Source organism: Heteronotia binoei, chromosome 21, assembly GCF_032191835.1.
Source record: "Heteronotia binoei isolate CCM8104 ecotype False Entrance Well chromosome 21, APGP_CSIRO_Hbin_v1, whole genome shotgun sequence".
Taxonomy (NCBI): Eukaryota; Metazoa; Chordata; class Lepidosauria; order Squamata; family Gekkonidae; genus Heteronotia; species Heteronotia binoei.
The window spans coordinates 10,937,680-10,959,555 of record NC_083243.1 but is presented as its reverse complement, the minus strand read 5'-3'; the positions used below and the strand labels follow the sequence as shown (position 1 = coordinate 10,959,555).

The window sequence follows — 21,876 nt, the reverse complement described above, 5'->3', positions numbered from 1 at the left end:
GCCTTTGAATATGGAGGTTCCCCTCAGCCACCATGACCAATAGATGCTGACAGGCCTCTCCTCCATGAATCTTTCTGATCCCCTTCTAAAGCTCTTTATTCCTGTGGCCATCACTCCGTCCTCTGTCAGTGCACATTTTAATCATTCTCTGTGGTCTGCTGCTGCTACTGAATTTACTCTCTCCGAACCAATGGGGACAGTAAGTGCACAGCAAGCCGAACCTTGAGAATGGCTCTTTGGCCAAGCCACCTGAACAACTGAACACATGAAGATGCCTTCTAGTAACTCAGATTCTTGGTCCCTTAATGTCACTATAGTCTACTGAGACTGCAGATCTGCAGTCTTTCGCATCACCTCCTACCTGGTCCTTTTCAACTGGAGATGCCGGGGATTGAACCTGGGACCTTCTGCATGCCAAGCAGATGCTCTACCACTGAGCCACAGCACCATTTCATGACTCTTCACAGTCTCAGGCTGAGGTCTTTCCCATCACCTCCCGCCTGGTCCTTTTCAACTGGAGATGCCGGGGATTGAACCTGGGACCTTCTGCATACCAAGCAGATGCTCTACCACTGCGCTACAGCCCCATTGCATGACTCTTCGCGGTCTCAGGCAAGAGGTCTTTCCCATCACCTCCCGCCTGGTCCTTTTCAACTGGAGATGCTGGGGATTGAACCCGGGACCTTCTGCATGCCAAGCAAATGCTCTTCCACTGAGCCACAGTCCCATTTCATGACTCTTCACAGTCTCAGGCTGACGTCTTTCCCATCACCTCCCACCTGGTCCTTCTCAACTGGCGATGCCGGGGATTGAACCTGGGACCTTCTGCATGCCAAGCAGATGCTCTACCACTGAGCCACAGCCCCATTGCATGACTCTTCACAGTCTCAGGCTGACGTCTTTCCCATCACCTCCTGCCTGGTCCTTTTCAACTAGAGATGCCGGGGATTGAACCTGGGACCTTCTACATGCCAACCAGATGCTCTGCCACTGAGCTACAGCCCCACTTCATGACTCTTCATAGTCTCAAGCTGAGGTCTTTCCCATCACCTCCCACCTGGTCCTTTTCAACTGGGGATGCTGGGGATTGAACCTGGGACCTTCTGCATGCCAAGCAGAAGCCCTTCCACTGAGCCAAAGCTCTTCTATTAGGAGATACAGAATAAAGGCAAAGACAAAGCAAACAAGACCCAACCATTCAAAGAGGCTCCTATATGGACGACTAGGGTTTAAGCTGACCATGTCAACTCAGTTCAATTCCCGTATCTGAATCCACGCTAACCCAGCTGAGAACCCCCCAAATTCAGTAGTGTCGACCAATGACAAGAGCAGCAGTAGAGGAAACAAAACGGCTACCCACCTTTCCCCATCACCTTTGTAAACTGTCCCGGGATGTCGCCTTCCGGCAAAGGGGCCCCTCCGGATTCTCCCTCGCAGCCCGGCAAGTGGTGATGCTGCATCCCCCCTGAGGCGGCGTCCTTGCAGTCCGACCCTTGGCCCTCCGAGCTGATCAGAGAGGCCGGGTGTCGGGGCTCGGATTCCCGGCCATGCTCGTCCGCCGTGGAGTTGCATGAGGAGTAGGCTTTGATCGGCGTGAGGATCATCTGGTGAAGCTCCTGCAGGGGGACGCGCAGGTTGCCTCCTTCGAGGATGTCCTGGAGGCCGGGCAAAGACGAGGCTGTTAGTACCACCTCGAAACCTACAACATTCGTCATCCTGTCCCTGAGTTTGTTTGTGCCGACCTGTCATGATCCTGGGCTTAGTGAGGCCTGCAGGCCCCAGAGAAGCCTGCCTAGGAGTTACAAAGGAGCCTACATTTCCCAGGATCCCATCTGTCCCTCGGATTGGGTGGCAAGGTTTTTGGAGGGAAACTGGCCCAGATAGGGGTGGGGCCTGGGAGGAGAACATAAAAGGGCCAAGTCTAGGCAGGGGTGTTCTTTTCCTGGAAGGCTGAGCTAGAAGCAGCCTGTAGCCTGGAGAGCTTGTAGCAGGGGAAAGATCCCTCATCCAAGGTAAGGGGTGAGTGTTGGTTATTAGAGTAGGGAAACTGGCTCAGAGAGGGGTGGGGCCCGGGAGGAGAACATAAAAGGGCCAAGCCCAGGCAGGGGGTGTTCTTTTCCTGGAAGGCTGAGCTGGAGGCAGGCTGTAGCCTGGAGGGTTTGTAGCAGGGGAAAGGTCCCTCATTCAAGGCAAGGGCTGAGTGTTGGTTAGTAGAGTAGGGACTGCATAGCTAAACACATCAGGGCTTTTGTTTCTTTGCACCCACCTTTACTGTTCTCATATCCCCTTTAGCACTAAATCTTTGTCTCCAACTTATTATTTGAGCACTGTAAATAAACTGTTGTTGCTATACTCCTTGGGTCCTCACGTCTCCTTGGTCACAATTAGGAGGTATCTATGAATAAGGAGGATACAGGGATGGTTGGGTGCTCTGGGCCCTTCCATACAGACCCGTACCAGAATTGTGGCAGCCAGTAGAAGGCCCTGCTAGGCCCAGCTGTGTGGCATGACCAAAGGCTCCTAGTCTTGGAAAAGGTCCTTAGAGGCTATGCACTTCAGCTCTCTGGCTCAACACCAGAAAGCCAAAGCTAGACTGCTGCCAACAAAGGGCTGTCTGAGCCTCTCCTGAAGACCTCAAACAGGGAGCTGCCTTCTATTGAATCACAGAGTTGGAAGGGACCCTTAGGGTCATCGAGTCCAACCCCCTGCACAACGCAGAAAATTGACAAATACCTCTTCCCTAAGTTCACAGGATCAGCATTGGCGTCAGATGGCCATCTAGCCTCTGTTAAAAAACCTCCAAGGAAGGAGAACCCACCACCTCCCGAGGAAGCCTATTCCACTGAGGAACTGCTCTAAACTCACAAACACCTCCCCCTAACTTCACAGGATCTTCATCGCTGTCAGATGGCCCTCTAGCCTCTGTTTAAAAACCTCCAAGGAAGGAGAGCCCACCACCTCCCCAGGAGGAAGCCTATTCCACTGAGGAACCGCTCTAAACTCACAAATACCTCGCCCTAAATTCACAGGATCCTCATTGCTGTCAGATGGCCATCTAGCCTCTGTTTCAAAACCTCCAAGGAAGGAGAGCCCACCACCTCCCAAGAAGGAAGCCTGTTCCACTGAGGGACCGCTCTAAACTCACAAACACCTCCCCTAAATTCACAGGATGTTCATTGCTGTCAGGTGGCCATCTAGCCTCTGTTAAAAAACCTCCAAGGAAGGAGAGCCCACCACCTCCCGAGGAAGCCTGTTCCACTGAGGAACCGCTCTGACTGTCAGGAAGTTCTTCCTAACGTCGGGCTGGAAACTCTTCTGATTTAATTTCAATCAGAGCCTTGGTCCATCAAAGTCGGGACTGTCTACTCAGATCGGCAAAGCGCTCCAGGGTCTCAGGCAGAGGTCTTTCCTGTCCAGGCATGCCGCTAGGGGTGCCTGCGGCCCTAGGCTTAACCCCACTCCTCCGCCCCTCATCGATATTTTTGCATGCGCAAAAGTGTGCGTGCGCTGATGACGTCACAATGATGTCACTGTCGCCCTCCTGACTTTGCCAAGGCCTCCCGAGCCTTGGGAGGCCTCGGCAAAGTCTGGAGTGGTAGCAGGCGCGCTTAGAACCGGGCTCTGAGCATGCTCGCCGCCACGCCCCCCTGACTTTGCTGAGGCTCAGCAAAGAAGGGGGTGTGCTTAGAGCCGGACTGAGCATGCTCGCTGCCACCCCGCCCCCCCCCCCCGACTTTGTCGAGGCCTCCTGAGCCTCAGCAAAGTCTGGAAGGGCAGCGGGCAGGCTTAGAGCTGGGGTCTGAGCGCGCTCGCTACAACGCCTCCCAACTTCGCCAAGGCTTCTCGAGCCTCGGGAAGCTTCAGCGAAGTCAGGACAGCAGCAGGGCGTGGGGTGAGGGGCCAACTGGCGACCTTATGTAAGCTCTTGAAGGATTGGCTACATCAGGAGAGTGTGGCCTAATATGCAAAGGAGGTCCTGCTAGAATTCCTTCCAGGGCTCTCAGTACAGGGCCTACTGGAAGCTCCAGGAGGACTGGCTGCATCAGGGAGGTGTGGCCTAATATGCAAAGGAGGTCCTGCTAGAATTCCTTGCAGGGCTCTCAGTACAGGGCCTACTGGAAGCTCCAGGAGGATTGGCTACATCAGGGGGGTGTGGTCTAATATGCAAAGGAGGTCCTGCTAGAATTCCTTCCAGGGCTCTCAGTACAGGGCCTACTGGAAGCTCCAGGAGGACTGGCTGCATCAGGGAGGTGTGGCCTAATATGCAAAGGAGGTCCTGCTAGAATTCCTTGCAGGGCTCTCAGTACAGGGCCTACTGGAAGCTCCAGGAGGATTGGCTACATCAGGGGGTGTGGCCTAATATGCAAAGGAGGTCCTGCTAGAATTCCTTACAGGGCTCTCAGTACAGGGCCTACTGGAAGCTCCAGGAGGATTGGCTAAATCAGTGGGGTGTGGCCTAATATGCAAAGGAGGTCCTGCTAGAATTCCTTACAGGGCTCTCAGTACAGGGCCTACTGGAAGCTCCAGGAGGATTGGCTACATCAGGGGGTGTGGCCTAATATGCAAAGGAGGTCCTGCTAGAATTCCTTACAGGGCTCTCAGTACAGGGCCTACTGGAAGCTCCAGGAGGATTGGCTACATCAGTGGGGTGTGGCCTAATATGCAAAGGAGGTCCTGCTAGAATTCCTTACAGGGCTCTCAGTACAGGGCCTACTGGAAGCTCCAGGAGGATTGGCTACATCAGGGGGGTGGGGCCTAATATGCAAAGGAGGTCCTGCTAGAATTCCTTACAGGGCTCTCAGTACAGGGCCTACTGGAAGCTCCAGGAGGATTGGCTACATCAGGGGGTGTGGCCTAATATGCAAAGGAGGTCCTGCTAGAATTCCTTACAGGGCTCTCAGTACAGGGCCTACTGGAAGCTCCAGGAGGATTGGCTACATCAGGGGGGTGGGGCCTAATATGCAAAGGAGGTCCTGCTAGAATTCCTTACAGGGCTCTCAGTACAGGGCCTACTGGAAGCTCCAGCAGGATTGGCTACATTAGGGGTGTGTGGCCTAATATGCAAAGGAGGTCCTGCTAGAATTCCTTGCAGGGCTCTCAGTACAGGGCCTACTGGAAGCTCCAGGAGGATTGGCTACATCAGGAGAGCATGGCCTAATATGCAAAGGAGTTCTTGCTACAAAAAAAGCCCTGGGTCTCCTAATATCCAACTGAAATATCCACAGTCTGTAACTTAAAGATCACGGAGACCTTGTTTTGCTTTCTTGAGAATCTGAGGACCATGGCCCTTCAGGTACCAGAACAACAACAACAACCGAAACCACGACATTCAAAATCCAGTGGGGGGACATTTTAACCTTCCAGGGCATTCATTCGCTGACCCACGAGCAGCAGTTCTCTTCCAAAGGAATTTCAAAGGGAGATTAGAAAGAGAGATCGCTGAACTGCAACGGATCATGAAGCTCAGGACAACGCATTTCCCCCTGGACCGAATTGAGACCTAGGTTTCCTGTCTCATTACCAAAGCTGTTCTCTCCATGCCTGCTACCCCTCTGCATATCGCCTCTAATCCAATCATGCCTGCTATTGTCATTGTGCAAAAAGTCGTGCAAAAACAAACCCTCTTGACGAGTGTATACAAAATTCTATTGACGTGAAATGAACAGCCTACAGCTGTGGGCATGCATTCATACAGTATAAATAGAAAACAAACGAAAGTCTCCAAACAATATTCCAGGGAGGACCCCACACAGTCTCTGAGTTTTCCAAACTGAGTACTAAGACTCAATAATAAAGTTCCACAGGAGTCCCTCCGTTGCTTGTTGACTTCTGAAGGAAAAATTCTAGCCTTAAATTCTAGCCTTCACGCAAACCCCGGCTTTGATTGCGTTCCGCTGCTCCTGCAGCTTCCTCGTAAGTCAACTGAAACTTCCAGCCAGGTTCTCTCTCAAACGCCCATTTTGGTATCTTAATTTGCTCCTGGACTCTTGCTCTTTTTAAAATAATAATAACAGCAGCCTCAGGCAAGGTTTTCGGAGAGGCAGAATAACAATATTCCTAATGAATAAAACAAGGACATAAAACAGTAAAATGATAGGAACAGCCTCCTGCTAGACTGCGGCGTCAGCTGGCGGGTTCACACTCTTGAAAAACCGTCAAACAGTTTACGAGCCAACGGGCATTGAGAGTGGGAGAGATGGCCAGATCACTTCCACCATAAGAACATAAGAGAAGCCAAGCTGGATCAAGCCAATGGCCCATCCAGTCCAACACTCTGGGTCACACAGAGGCCAGAACCCAGGTGCCCTCAGGAGGTCCACCAGCAGGGCCAGAACTCCAGAAGCCCTCCCACTGTTCTCTTCTCCCCCCCCCCCAAGAATATAGAGCATCACTGCCCCAGACATAAAAACATAAGAGAAGCCATGTTGGAACAGGCCAGTGGCCCATCCAGTTCAACACTCTGTGTCACAGAAGAACATAAGAGAAGCCATGTTGGATCAGGCCAGTGGCCCATCCAGTTCAACACTCTGGGTCAAACAGTGGCCAAAAAACCTAGGTCCCATAAGGAGGTCCATCAGTCGGGCCAGGACACTAGAAGCCCTCCCACTGTGCCTCCCCGCAAGCACCAAGAATCCAGAGCATCACTGCCCCAGACATAAGAACATAAAAGAAGCCATGTTGGATCAGGCCAATGGCCCATCCAATCCAACACTCTGGGTAACACAGTGCCCAAAACCCAGGTGCCATCAGGAGGTTCATCAGTGGGGCCAGGACACTAGAAGCCCTCACACTGTTGTCCCTCCCAAGCACCAAGAATACAGAGCATCACTTGCCTCAGACAGAGTGTTCCAACAATAGCCTCTGATCGACCTCTGCTCCAGATGTTGATCCAATCCCCTCTTAAAGCCATCTATGTTTGTAGCTGCCACCACCTCCTGTGATAGTGAATTCCAGCTGGCTTTGGAGGCCTCCAACCTGGTCATTAGCTCTTCCAGCGGACGAGTTATCCCCATCCATGCAATTTACACATTATTCCCAAACGCAGGGCTTTTCTTTTGTAGCAGGAATTCCTTTGCATACTAGGCTTCATCCCCCCCCCCCCGATGTAGCCAATCCTCCTGGAGCTTCCAGTAGGCCCTGTAAGAAGAGCCCTGTAAGCTCTTAGATAATTGGCTACATCAGGGGTGTGTGGCCTAATATGCAAAGGAGTTCCTGCTACAAAACAAAACAAAAAAGCTTTGCCCATATGCTCACCCACCTCCACTTGTCACATTCAGCCTAACACTTTGGCCGACAAGAGTTTTATCTTTTCAAACTTCCGAGCCAGTTGGGAGTGTTTGTGAGCGTTCCGTAACAGCTCCGTCACCAAACTGACGGCAAGCAGACACCGTTACAGAAAGCCAGCGCTTTCGTCATCGATAGCTACAGAACGTTCCGAGACTGCACGCCGCGCTTGCACCGAAGGTTTTGTTCCCTTCTTGTCAACTCTATTAGATTGCCGGGTAAAAGACAAAATAGTATTTTTTCTCAGCAAATCGATATATATTTAATTTTGCAGTTTGTCGGCCTCTCTGGGGCCAGGGAATGTGACCTCGACTCTGACTCTGCAAACAGACACAGAATACCTGCTTCTGCAGTTGTGCCGCGCACCACCCGAGCTGACTTTACACTGACTTTGCAGTCACGGCAAGGCTCCTGTAGACACCCGTTGCTGACAGCTAACCCCGGAGCTGTGATTTTCTATTTCGCAGGGTACGAAACAGCCGAATTCTCACTCCTTTTGCATATTTCTGACAGCTGAATCAATGCAATTATCTCAAATGGGACGGGGAGGAGAAGCAGGGTGAAGACAAATGGAGACTCAGCCATTGTCCAGAAATGACATCCGCAAAGCAAACAAGAAGAAGAAGAAGAAGAAGAAGAAGATATTGGATTTATATCCCGCCCTCCTCTCCAAAGAGTCGCAGAGCGGCTCACAATCTCCTTTCCCTTCCTCCCCCACGACAGACACCCTGTGAGGTAGATGAAGATATTGGATTTATATCCCGCCCTCCACTCTGAAGAGTCTCAGAGCGGCTCACAGTCTCCTTTCCCTTCCTCCCCCACAACAGACACCCTGTGAGGTGGGTGGGGCTGGAGAGGGCTCTCACAGCGGCTGCCCTTTCAAGGACAACCTCTGCCAGAGCTATGGCTGACCCAAGGCCATTCCAGCAGCCGCAAGCGGAGGAGTGGGGAATCAAACCCTGTGAGGTGGGCGGGGCTAAGAGGGCTCTCACAGCAACTGCCCTTTCAAGGACAACCAGTGCCAGAGCTATGGCTGACCCAAGGCCATTCCAGCAGCTGCAAGTGGAGGAGTGGGGAATCAAACCCGGTTCTCCCAGATAAGAGTCCGCACACTTAACCACTACACCAAACTGGCTCTCCAAACAAGTCATGCCTCGGCCTTCGAGAGCTGACAGCAACTGCGAGAGGGGTCGATTACAGCGTTATTACCTCCAGTGGGATTCTGACTTGCCACCTTGCACCTGGTGCAAAACGGACCACTCTCCAGCCAATTTGAGAGTCAACTGGCTTGATATAGTTTTATTTTATTCTACAACATTTATATCCCACTTTTTGGCCTTAACAAGGGCTAGTATTGCCTTCTTTTCTAGATCCCCCTCTCCTGCTTCCACTTCCCCTCGTTCCTTCCTCTGCACTCCTCATTTTCCACATTTCCTCCTGGCCCATCTCGGTGACTTCTTCCCTACAGACAAAGAACCTGGTATGACATCAGAGGACCTCAGCCAATCGCTGTACAGGCATGAAAGATGGAAACAAATAGGGTCGCCAAGTCCAATTCAAGAAATATCTGGGGACTTTGGGGGTGGAGCCAGACTTCGGGGTGGAGCCAGGAGCAAGGGTGTGACAAGCACAACTGAACTCCAAAGAGAGTTCTGGCCATCACCTTTAAAGGGACTGACACCTTTTAAAATGCCTTCCTTCCATAGGAAATAATGAAGGATAGGGGCACCTTCTTTTGGGGCTCATAGAATTGGACCCCCTAGTCCAATCCTTTTGAAACTTGGAGGGTATTTTGGGGAGAGGTGCTGGATGCTATGTTGAAAATTTGGTGCCTCTACCTCAAAAAAACAGCCCCAACAGCTCCAAATACTCGTGGATCAATTCTCCATTATTTCCTATGGGAATAAGTCTCCACAGGGAATAATAGAGTTCCAAGCAGACATTTCCCTCCCCTCCCCCCGCTTTCCCCTGAAGTGGGGGAAGGGCCTCCAAACGGGGGATCCCCTGCTCCCACCTGGGGACTGGCAACCCTAGAGACAAAAGTTACGACTTTTAAGTCAACCCTTTGCGCAAAGAGACCTGGAAACCGAAAAGTGCCCCAACTACCAAGGCACATAACTGAAGTCGCAAACGTCTTGTATGTTTTCAGGGACAAGCTGAGTTGTCTTACCCTTTCCAAGGACTTGAGAAGGTTCTGCCTCTCTTTTAGCTTCTGGATGCTGATCACAATTTTGTGCCGTGCGCCTTTGGTAACGTTCTGCAATAGCAACACAAAATACAACGTTAGGACGCGTGCGAAAAAACACGCACTGCTTTCCACCACAGGGGCGTAGCGACAAGGCAGAGCCAAAGAAAATGAGAAATGTCTGACAGGGCAGCAATTCTTAGCGATCAAATTCAAAAAAATTAACCAGTTCATCTAACCCAGTGGACTTCAACCTTTCCCACCAGAACAGGATTCATAAGAACGTAAGAGAAGCCATGTTGGATCAGGCCATGATCCATCCAGTCCAACAATCTGTGTCACATAAGAACGTAAGAGAAGCAATGTTGGATCAGGCCAATGGGCCATCCAGTCCAACACTCTGTGTCACATAAGAACATCAGAGAAGCCATGTTGGATCAGGCCAATGGCCCATCCAGTCCAACACTCTGTGTCACATAAGAACATAAGAGAAGCCATGTTGGATCAGACAATGGCCCATCCAGTCCAACACTCTGGGTCACATAAGAGAAGCCCTGTTGGATCAGGCCAATGGCCCATCCAGTCCAACCCTCTGTGTCACATAAGAACATAAGAGAAGCCCTGTTGGATCAGGCCAATGGCTCATCCAGTCCAACACTCTCTGTCACACATAAGAACATAAGAGAAGCCATGTCGGGTCAGGCCAATGGCCCATCCAGTGCAACACTCTGTGTCACGCTTAAGAACATAAGAGAAGCCATGTCGGGTCAGGCCAATGGCCCATCCAGTCCAAAACTCTGTGTCACATATAATAACATAAGAGAAGCCATGTCGGGTCAGGCCAATGGCCCATCCAGTCCAACACTCTGTGTCACACTTAAGAACATAAGAGAAGCCATGTCGGGTCAGGCCAATGGCCCATCCAATCCAACACTCTGTGTCACACATAAGAACATAAGAGAAGCCATGTTGGATCAGGCCAATGGCCCATCCAGTCCAACACTCTGTGTCACACATAAGAACATAAGAGAAACCATGTCGGGTCAGGCCAATGGCCCATCCAATCCAACACTCTGTGCCACACATAAGAACATAAGAGAAGCCATGTTGGATCAGGCCAATGGCCCATCCAATCCAACACTCTGTGTCACACATAAGAACATAAGAGAAGCCATGTCGGGTCAGGCCAATGGCCCATCCAATCCAACACTCTGTGTCACACATAAGAACATAAGAGAAGCCATGTTGGATCAGGCCAATGGCCCATCCAGTCCAACACTCTGTGTCACACATAAGAACATAAGAGAAACCATGTCGGGTCAGGCCAATGGCCCATCCAATCCAACACTCTGTGCCACACATAAGAACATAAGAGAAGCCATGTTGGATCAGGCCAATGGCCCATCCAATCCAACACTCTGTGTCACACATAAGAACATAAGAGAAGCCATGTCGGGTCAGGCCAATGGCCCATCCAATCCAACACTCTGTGTCACACATAAGAACATAAGAGAAGCCATGTTGGATCAGGCCAATGGCCCATCCAGTCCAACACTCTGTGTCACACATAAGAACATAAGAGAAGCCATGTCGGGTCAGGCCAATGGCCCATCCAGTCCAACACTCTGTGTCACACATAAGAACATAAGAGAAGCCATGTCGGGTCAGGCCAATGGCCCATCCAATCCAACACTCTGTGTCACACATAAGAACATAAGAGAAGCCATGTTGGATCAGGCCAATGGCCCATCCAGTCCAACACTCTGTGTCACACATAAGAACATAAGAGAAGCCATGTCGGGTCAGGCCAATGGCCCATCCAGTCCAACACTCTGTGTCACACTTAAGAACATAAGAGAAGCCATGTCAGGTCAGGCCAATGGCCCATCCAGTCCAACACTCTGTGTCACACATAAGAACATAAGAGAAGCCATGTCGGGTCAGGCCAATGGCCCATCCAGTCCAACACTCTGTGTCACATAAGAACATAAGAGAAGCCATGTTGGATCAGGCCAATGGCCCATCCAGTCCAACACTCTGTGTCACACATAAGAACATAAGAGAAGCCATGTCGGGTCAGGCCAATGGCCCATCCAGTCCAACAATCTGTGTCACACTTAAGAACATAAGAGAAGCCATGCTGGATCAGGCCAATGGCCCATCCAGTTCAACACTCTGATGGTTTGGTAGTCAGCATCGTCACATTTGAGTGTCTATAAAAGCACGGCCACCTGTAAGTGGTAGGCAGAATATCTTCAAGTGACCAGGTTTCTGTTTCAGGCCATGAACACGTGACGCTGCCTTATACTGAATCAAATCCTTCAGTACATCAGGGTCAGTCTTGTCTGCTACCTGGTTCGGTTAACGGGAGATGCCGGGGGATTGAACCTGCGACCTTCTGCAGGCTGAGGAGAGGCTCTACTGCTGAGCCCCTTGACCGGCTGTGAGCCAGGGGGGATTTTCTCCTTAGCTCATCTGAGACTTACTTGTGCCTCCAGCTGACACTCGGTCAGGGCCATCATTTCGTCATACGTCATCTGGGAGAAAAGGGCGGCGTACTTGTGGAGGCGGAGACTCTTCAGCCAGGCAGGAACATCTGCAAGAGAAAAGGCAAATTTAAACAATCAGGTACAGCTGAGCTGCCACGCATGCAGAGTATCCTCAACCAGCGCTGGTCTGTGGGCGTGTGATGCCCCAGCCGCCACCCCCCTCACGGCCACCCTTCCTCTGCCGCGGCCGCCCTCCTACCGTTCACGTCATCCCCCCCGGCTGGAGCTGATCCTTACCTCCCCACCCTTCCTCCCGTTGCGCTGCGCTCCGTCGTCCCCTCCCCGCCGAGCCGAGACTGGTCCTTACCAGCTTCCTTACTGAGTCCTCTCAGCCCCACCCACCTCACAGGGTGTCTGTTGTGGGAGAGGAAGGTAAAGGAGATTGTGAGTGTCTCTGAGACTCTGAGTGGAGGGCGGGATATAAATCCAATATCTTCTTCTTCAATGCGGCCGGCACGGCTTCTAATCCTTTGAAGGGCCCGTGGGAGGACAGTTCCCTCCCCCTCCTCCCTGGAACCCGAAGTGAGGGGGAGCAAACTCTCCTCTTGCAGGCCCTTCAAAGGATTAGAAGCCGTGCCAGCCGCACTGAAGCTGGTAAGGACCAGCCTTGGCTCGGCCGGGGGGTGGGTGGAGCGCTGCCTTCCAGCGCTGTGAAGGGAGGGAGGGAGGAGGGCGGTGGCAGGGAAAGAGAGAGGCAGGCAAACTAGATGTTTGCCATGGGCACTGGGGGGGGGAGCCCAATTTGAATTGGATGTTGTTAGCTGCCCTGAGCCTGCTTCGGCGGGGAGGGCGGGATATAAATAATTTTTTTATTATTATGATTATTATTATTATTATTATAATTCTGTGCCCCCCACCTTCTGGTGCCCTAGGCAACTGCCTAGTTTGCCTAGTGGGTGAGCCGGCTTTGTCAGCAACTCACTGGTATGGCCTATTTGAGATAGCCAGTTTGGTGTAGTGGTTAAGTGTGTGGACTCTTATCTGGGAGAACCGAGTTTGATTCCCCACTCCTCCACTTGCACCTGCTAGCATGGCCTTGGGTCAGCCATAGCCCTGGCAGAGGTTGTCCTTGAAAGGGCAGCTGCTGTGAGAGCCCTCTCCAGCCCCACCCACCTCACAGGGTGTCTGTTGTGGGGGGAGAAGATACAGGAGATTGTAGGCTGCTCTGAGACTCTGAGATTCAGAGAGAAGGGCGGAGTATAAATCTGCAAATCTTCATCTTCTTATTCGATCGGCAGGGGTCATCTCGTAGAAAAAGAGGTGCTGGAGCTCATTAGCACAACTCATTTGCATATGCCACATGCCTCTGACAAATTAGATCAGCTCGGCATCAACTTTAAAATGCTTCTTGAATTCTACTCGTCATCATAAAACCTTACTTCCGTCATACTTTTAAATGACTTTCTCCTGTGTGGCCATAGTGGCACAAGGAAGATTTCTATCTCTCTGCTTTATATGTTTTATTAGGAAGGGAACTGAAAACAAATCAGCCAGTATCATAATGCCCCTGTATAAATCGATGGTGCGGTCTCATTTGGAATACTGTGTACAATTCTGGTTACCGCACCTCAAAAAGGATATTATAGCACTGGAAAACGTCCAGAAAAGGGCTACTAGAATGATTAAAGGTTTGGAACACTTTCCCTATGAAGAAAGGTTAAAACGCTTGGGGCTCTTTAGTTTGGAGAAACGTCGACTGCAGGGTGACATGATAGAGGTTTATAAGATTATGCATGGGATAGAGAAAGTAGAGAAAGAAGTCCTTTTCTCCCTTTCTCACAATACAAGAACTTGTGGGCATTCAATGAAATTGCTGAGCAGTCAGGTTAGAACGGATAAAAGGAAGTACTTCTTCATCCAAAAGGTGATTAACATGTGGAATTCACTGCCACAGAAGGTGGTGGCAGCTACAAGCATAGCCAGCTTTAAGAGGGGATTGAATAAAAATATGGAGCAAAGGTCCATCAGTGGCTATTAGCCACAGTATGTGTGTGTGTGTGTGTATATATATATCTGTGTGTGTGTATGTGTGTGTATACACACGCACACACACATATAATGGCCACTGTGTGACACAGAGTGTTGTTCTGGATGGGCCATTGGCCTGATCCAACATGGCTTCTCTTATGAGAAGACAATACTGACTTTGATGGACCAAAGGTCTGATTCAGTATAAGGCAGCTTCATATGTTCTTATGTTTTGGTTATTAGTATTAGAAAGTGTGTCCAATCTTAGAGCTCAACAAAATTCTCACAGGGGGTTTGGACAATGGCACCCAGAAGCACGTATTTGGCGGGGCGGGGGAGGTAAGAAAGAAAGCACAAGATTCTAGGAACTTGGGATATGAATTTAAGAAAATTGCAGTGACTTTTCTTTTTGAATTACAAATGGAAAAATTTCCAAAAGAAGATAGAACTATAATTTGGTACTTGCTTTCAGCTGCTAGGACATTATATGCGCAGTTGTGGAAGCAAGAAAAAATACCAGAGAAATGGGATTGGATTGTAAAAGTTATGACATGGAGTGAAATGGACATATTAACAAGAATTTTAAGAGACTATGATTTTAGAAGTTTTAAGATGGAGTGGGAAAAGTTCAGAAGATATGTAGAAAAAGAGTGGAAAGTAAAAGGACATTGGACAATTTTTGATAATGATTAAGTCTTAGAAAAAAGAAGAATATTAAATTTTGTTTTTATTAGTTAAGGGTACCTTTAAACATTAGTACTTTAAGTAAATAACACCGGCGGGGGTCAAGTAACGGGGGGAGGGGTGTGTAGAAAGTAATATATGGGATAGATAAAAGAAGTTATTAATTAATTTATTAATTTATTTCATTTATATCCCGCCCTCCCCCACCTTGGCAGGCTCAGGGCGGCTAACAACATTCCATAATGATGCAAGAAATATAATTTGTTACCATATGCTACCAAATAAAATTGTTTTAGCCAAGAAAGAGCACAGTAAAATTTAGAGGTTCCGGAGTTCTGCTCCTATGAGCTCCAGCCCAGAATGAGGACTGCCTATTGGTCAATATAACGGGCAACACCCGTGTGCCCTGCCCACCTAAGGGCGGGCCTTCCTTCAGCTCAGGGGGACTTCCTCCAAAACAAGAGGATCTTTCAGAAGAAGGAAGGTCGGGATGTGTTTTCTAGGAAAGATGGATTCCAGCCTAGTAGCACCCTAGAGACCGACAAGATTCTGGAGGTATGATCTTTTGCGAGTTGAAGCTCCCTTTGTCAGATACAAATCAAAGTGGAAACACTTGTATCTTGTATCTGATGAAGAGAGCCTGGACTCCTGAAAGCTTGTGCTCTGAAAATTGTTGTCGGTCTCTTAAGGTGTTTCTGGACTCAAATCCAGCTGTTCTGCACCAGACCCTCTGAAACAATCTTTCAGGGGTCAGGAAAGCTGACGTTTTCTCTGCTGATAGAATTTACTTTTTACATTTAAATTTTAACTTTTTAAGGGGATACGGAATAAAGAAAAGGAATAGGGGAAGAAGAAGAAGAAGAAGAAGAAGAAGAAGAAGAAGAAGAAGAAGAAGAAGAAGAAGAAGAAGAAGAAGAAGAAGAAGAAGAAGAAGAAGAAGAAGAAGAAGAAGAAGAAGAAGAAGAAGAAGAAGAAGAAGAAGAAGAAGAAAGAGGAGGAGGAGGAGGAGAAGGAGATTGGATTTATATTCCGCCCTCCACTACCCAAAGGAGTCTCAGAGCAGCTTACAATCTCCTTCCCCTTCCCCTCTCCGCAACAGACACCATGTGAGGGAAGTGGGGCTGAGAGAGCTCTGACAGAAACTGCTCTTCCCAGAACAGCCTCTGACAGAGTTATGACTGACCCAAGGTCACTCCAGCAGCTGCATGTGAAGGAGTGGGAGTGTGTGCGAGAGTTCTCCCAGATAAGAGCCTGCACACTTAACCCCTGCACCAAAATGCAAAAAGAATGAGGGATAGAATTGCAAAAAACATAACCGAGAGTAATTTTTGTGGAAATTAAGGACAATCCTTGATTAAAATACGTGAATGTATAGGAAAAAATATATGAGATGGTAGCTTAAGAAACCACCGTAACAGCCTAATCAACTTATTCAACCATTTTCTCATAATATGTTATCCTTTTTTATCCTATCTCATCAATCATAATGGTTATATAATAAAAAATGAATAACCTCACAGAAATTCTGTATATCATTTTAATGTAAGTTTGTTGTAATAAAAGCTATACAAAATATAATACCCTTAATATTTCATATTGAAACTGTCATAAATTACAAATCATTCAAATGTATGCTGAAAGAGTTTACATGCTAACTCCTTGGTAATAGATTCCCGGGCTGATAAAAAAGGTAAAGGCAGTTCCCTGTGCAAGCATCAATTGTTTTCGACTCTGGGGTGACGTTGCTTTCACAACGTTTTCACGGCAGACTTTTTATGGGGTGGTTTGCCATTGCCTTCCCCAGTCATCTACGCTTCCCCCCCAGCAAGCTGGGGACTCATTTGACTGACCTCAGAAGGATGGAAGGCTGAGTCAACCTGGAGCCAGTTACCTGAACCAGCTTCTGCTGAGATTGAACTCAGGTCATGAGCAGAGGGCTCCGACTGCAGTACTGCAGCTTTACCACTCTGCGCCATAGGGCTCTTCCCGGGGCTATAGGCAATGGCATAAAAATGTTCTTAAAAAAAAAAAATCAGTGAAGAAGAAAAAGCGCCGGCCTATGAAATCTTCATGGGACAAGATAATTACAGCTGCCAAAGGGAAACCTGATATGTCTCTGTGCCACTTAATTACTCCAGTACCGAAACCACAAAACAACACTGCAACTCTTATATTATCAACTACCTGGGAAAAGTACTTTAAGAACCTCTATAACAGTGGTGTCAAACATGTGGCCCGAGGGCTGAATCAGGCCCCCAGAAAGCTCCCATCAGGACCCTGAGCAACTGGCTCCTGTCTGCTTCCTTCCTCCTCTCTCTTGCTTCCGTCTGCATCTCAGGTTGCTTTGCAAGGCTTGCTCAATCGCACAGGAGCTACAGAGCAAAACCTCTATTTTCTCCATTGGCTGAGGCGCCTCCCTTGGGGAGGAAGGGGGGGGAGGAGAGCTTGCTTTGCCAGGCTCTCTCAATCATACAGCAGAGCTACTGAGACAAGCCTCTCTTCCTTCTATTGGCTGAGGCTCCTCCCCTTTCTGGTCGCCTGAGGAAGGAAGGAAAGAGCCAGAGCTTCTTTTGGCCAGTTCCCTGGATTGCACAGGAGAGATACAAAGAAAGCACCTTTAATACCAATGAGTGCTAATGTTTTGGGCATGTTTTACTTTAAAAAAAAATGTGTTTGTCTGTGTCCTTTATAAAGTTTATATCTCTGCTACCGAATCTTAAATAGGTGCACACATGGCTTGGACCAACATGACCCGACCCGGAAGGATCTCATTTATGTCAGATCCGGCCCTCATGACCAAGGAGTTCGACACCCCTGCTCTATAAGAACGAAGCATAGTCTCGACGCAGATTTGGACTTGGAAATCAGCCTTCAGCGAATCCCCAAATGGGAACTTGTTTCCTGTTGTGAGACGACTGAATTGATCACAGCTTTGAAAGGGGGGAAGTCTCCTGGCCTGGAGGTTGAAACTTTGCTGAAAGAATTTACTTTTTAAATTTTATTTTTAACAGTCCCAGACTGGTGGGTGGCCAGTTTGGTGTAGTGGTTAAGTGTGCAGACTCTTATCTGGGAGAACCGGGTATGATTCCCCACTCCTCCACTTGCACCTGCTAGCATGGCCTTGGGTCAGCCAGAGCTCTGGCAGAGGTTGTCCTTGAAAGGGCAGCTTCTGGGAGATCTCTCTCAGCCCCACCCACCTCACAGGGTGTCTGTTGTGGGGGGAGAAGGTAAAGGAGATTGTAAGCTGCTCTGAGACTCTGTCCTTGGAAGGGCAGCTTCTGGGAGAGCTCCCTCAGCCCCACCCACCTCACAGGGTGTCTGTTGTGGGGGGAGAAGGTAAAGGAGATTGTAAGCCGCTCTGAGTCTCTGATTCAGAGAGAAGGGTGGGGTATAAATCTGCAATTCTTCTTCTTGTTTGACTGCCAGGGTCTTCACATCTTCTCAGTCATTATTAGAAGATTTTGCTAAAAGGGAAGATAAAGGGGTGGTTGAGTGCTCTGGGCCAGTTTGGCGTAGTGGTTAAGTGCACGGACTCTTATCTGAGAGATCTAGGTTTGATTCCCCGCCTCTCCGCTTGCCCCTGCTGAAATGGCCTTGGGTGAGCCATAGCTCTCCCAGAGCTGTCCTTGAAAGGGCAGCTTCTGGGAGAGCTCTCTCAGCCCCACCCGCCTCACAGGGGGGGGGAAGGTAAAGGAGATTGTGAGCAGCTCTGAGATTTGGAGTGGAGGGCGGGCTATAAATCCAATATCTTCTTCTCCTCCTCCTCCCATTCAGACCCATACCAGAGTAGTGGCAGCCAGTTGAAGGCCCTCCTAGGCCCCTGCTGTGTGACAGTATCAGCAAAGGGATGGGCATGCCTCATTGGGGAAACCCTGTTCCAGTCTTGCTGGAACTGTCCATCATAGATGGCACAATTGGAGTTTATGGAAGGAAAAACAAAAAAGGGAAAGAAGCTTACTTCCCAACCATACAGAATCTTCTGGGAAGTAAGCTCATCAAAGGATTAAGTTATAGGCAAGCCTGGGCCATAGTTGGTGTAATCGGAGATGGAGATTGTAATGAATCTCTAAGAGACTATGAAAACCACAACACAAGAGGGAGAGCTCTTGCACAATGGTTCAAAAGGGGAGGGATGGTGGCTCAGTGGTAGAGCATCTGCTTGGGAAGCAGAAGGTCCCAGGTTCAATCCCTGGCATCTCCAAAAAAGGGTCCAGGCAAATAGGTGTGAAAAACCTCAGCTTGAGACCCTGGAGAGCTGCTGCCGGTCTGAGAAGACAATACTGACTTTGATGGACCAAGGGTCTGATTCAGTATAAGGCAGCTTCATATGTTCAAGCTTAACCCAAAAAACTGGAGGAAGAAACCTGAAAGGTTAATACGCAATTAAAGGGCCAAACATTAAAAACAAAGTGTAAAATAAACCATATACTGGGGTGGCCAACGGTAGCTCTCCAGATGTTTTTGCCTACAACTCCCATCAGCCCCAGCCAGCATGGCCAATGGCTGGGGCTGATGGGAGTTGTAGGCAAAAAAAACATCTGGAGAGCGACCGTCGGCCACCCCTGTCATAAACCAACGTACATGTATTTATTGTAGAAAGCTAAAACCATTTAAGGGCCCATCGTAAGCCTTTATCCTATGTACAATCATAAAACCACAATGGGAAACCACTCAACTTGACCTGACGCGTTTCAACCTAGACCGGTGTCTTCTTCAGAGGTCAGAAAGGTAAGTACGCATATTGGCTCATAATACAGAACAGAATAAAACAATTGAACAATGCTGGACCACAAGGAAATTTAGTGACGTGACAAAGGCTTAGAGGTATTCTTGAGGCCTCTTATTCTACAGCCTTATGTCTTAATCAAGGGCATCCATTATCTTATTGTATGCCACATGGTCCAGAAATGATCAAGATAGGTATAAGGTCAGAGCCTCTGTGCCAAGAATCAGAGTTTATGACATCCTGCTGATGCACTTGAAACTGTATTAGGCTATGCCCCACACGGGCTAGGGCCTTCTCGGTGGCAGCACCAGAAATGTGAACTGCCATCCCGGAGGCCATAAGGGCCCTGCGGGATCTCTCAACTTTCCACAGGGCCTGCAAAACTGAACTGTTCCAACAGGCCTTTAACAGCTAAGCCGGGAGAGGACGGCTACCCCACATCGCTAAAGAGCTACGATTACTATACGATCACCATCTGGAAAGAAGAGCCCCCCTATATTGAAATTGCACAGCACCATGGAATGTTTTAATTGAGATTTGTTATTTGTCGGTTTTAATTGTAAGCGGAATCGGTTTGAACTGACTGTGAGCCGCCCTGAGTCCGCTTGCGGAGGGAGCAGGGTAGAAATCTAAGATAATAATTAATTAATCAATCTCAATTTATTCTATCTCCTGCTGATAAAAGATGGTTTAAATAGTTTAAATTGATGAATTACTCATTTTAACGTAGCTTGATCTTATTGTGATCTGCCCAGAGCCTGCTTATTGTATGCTTATTGTACCAAAGGATGATTAACATGCGGAATTCACTGCCGCAGGAGGTGGTGGCAGCCACAAGCATGGCCACCTTCAAGAGGGGTTTAGATAAAAATATGGAGCAGAGGTCCATCAGTGGCTATTAGCCACAGTTTGTATATGTGTGTGTGTGTGTGTATATATATATATATATATATATATATATATATATATATATATATATATATATATATATATATATATATATATATATATATATATATATATATATATCTGTATATATATATATATATATATATATATATATATATATATATATATATATATATATATATATATATATATATATATATATATAATATAAAATCAATCAATCAATCAATCAATCATGTGCCTCAGCGGATGAGCCTCCTCCCTCGTTCTAGTCTTACATCCCTGTGAGGCAGGCAAAGCTCAAAGAGAGAGAGAGTTCTAGCGTCCAGGACCCACTGATTGACCTCCTGATGGCACCTGGGGTTTTTTTGGCCACTGTGTGACACAAAGTGTTGGACTGGAATGGGCCACTGGCCTGACCCAACATGGCTTCTCTTATGTTCTTATGAGACTGAGAGAGCATGACTAGCCCTGGGTTACCTAAGCAGCTTCAAGGCTGCGTGGGGATTTGAACCTGAAGTTTCCAGGCCCTAGTTGGACAGTATTGTGTTCAGTTTTGGGCATCACATTTTAAGAAGGATATAGACAAGCTGGAATGGGTCCAGAGGAGGGTGATGAAGATGGTGAGGGGTCTGGAGACCAAGTCCTATGAGGAAAGGTTGAAGGAGCTGGGCATGTATAGCCTGGAGAGTAGGGCGGCTGAGAGGTGATAGGATCACCATCTTCAAGTCCTTGAAGGGCTGTCCTATTGAGGATGGTGCGGAATTGTTTTCTGTGGCCCAGAAGGTAGGACCAGAACCAATGGGTTGAAATTAAAAGAGTTTCCAGCTCAACATGAGGAAGAACTTCCTGATGGTTAGAGCAGTTCCTCAGTGGAACAGGCTTCCTCAGGAGGTGGTGGGCTCTCCTTCCTTGGAGGTTTTGAAACAGAGGCTCGATAGCCATCTGACAGATCCTGTGAATTTAGGGGGAGATATTTGTGAATTTCCAGCATTTTGGACTCGATGACTCTGGAGATCCCTTCCAACTCTAGGATTCTAGCACCACACTGTCTCGCTTCCTCTGATGTGGCAGAACCAGCTCTGAGACTGAATCGTGTCTAGGGACAACAGTGTTGCCTACATTCCATAACTGGAATGGAGTCTGGAGTCTTCCTTTTACCACAAAATACGTGTCAGCAGGGAGAATTATTCTCCAACCAATGGTTATTCAGGGTTATATCACCGGCTAGAGTGTTAGGCTTAGACTGAGGGAACCTGGGATCAAATCTCCACTCAGCCACGCGGTTTAAAGGGTGATTTTAGGTCACTGTTATGAGGTAAAATGGGAGGGGTGCGTGTGTGAGAGAGAAGAACTACCGAAGTCAATTTGAGCTCCTGGGAGAGCAACGTAATAAATACATCAATAAATAAGCGGAAGAATTCACAGCTGGGCTGCGGTCCCTAAATGCATTTCACATTTTATCGCCACCGCTGTGAGAGAACCGTCAAATACATGACACATTTCCCTCCAAAAAACTCAGAGAAGAGTGTGGGCTCTCATCTCCTCCTGCGTTTTATCCCCTCCCCTGC

General features: G+C 48.5%; 1 protein-coding gene across 2 annotated transcripts in view; it reads right to left on the bottom strand.

Moving 5' to 3' along the window:
• SAMD4A (sterile alpha motif domain containing 4A) overlaps positions 1–21,876 on the bottom strand; it is a 237,014-nt gene that overhangs the window by 37,984 nt on the left and 177,154 nt on the right. For both annotated transcript variants that reach the window (XM_060261834.1, XM_060261835.1), the window contains 3 exons: positions 11,956–12,065; positions 9,455–9,541; positions 1,361–1,655 (listed from right to left, as the gene is read on the bottom strand). In XM_060261834.1, coding sequence (XP_060117817.1) covers positions 1,361–1,655; positions 9,455–9,541; positions 11,956–12,065 — 492 coding nt within the window. The remainder of the gene's footprint in view (positions 1–1,360; positions 1,656–9,454; positions 9,542–11,955; positions 12,066–21,876) is intronic.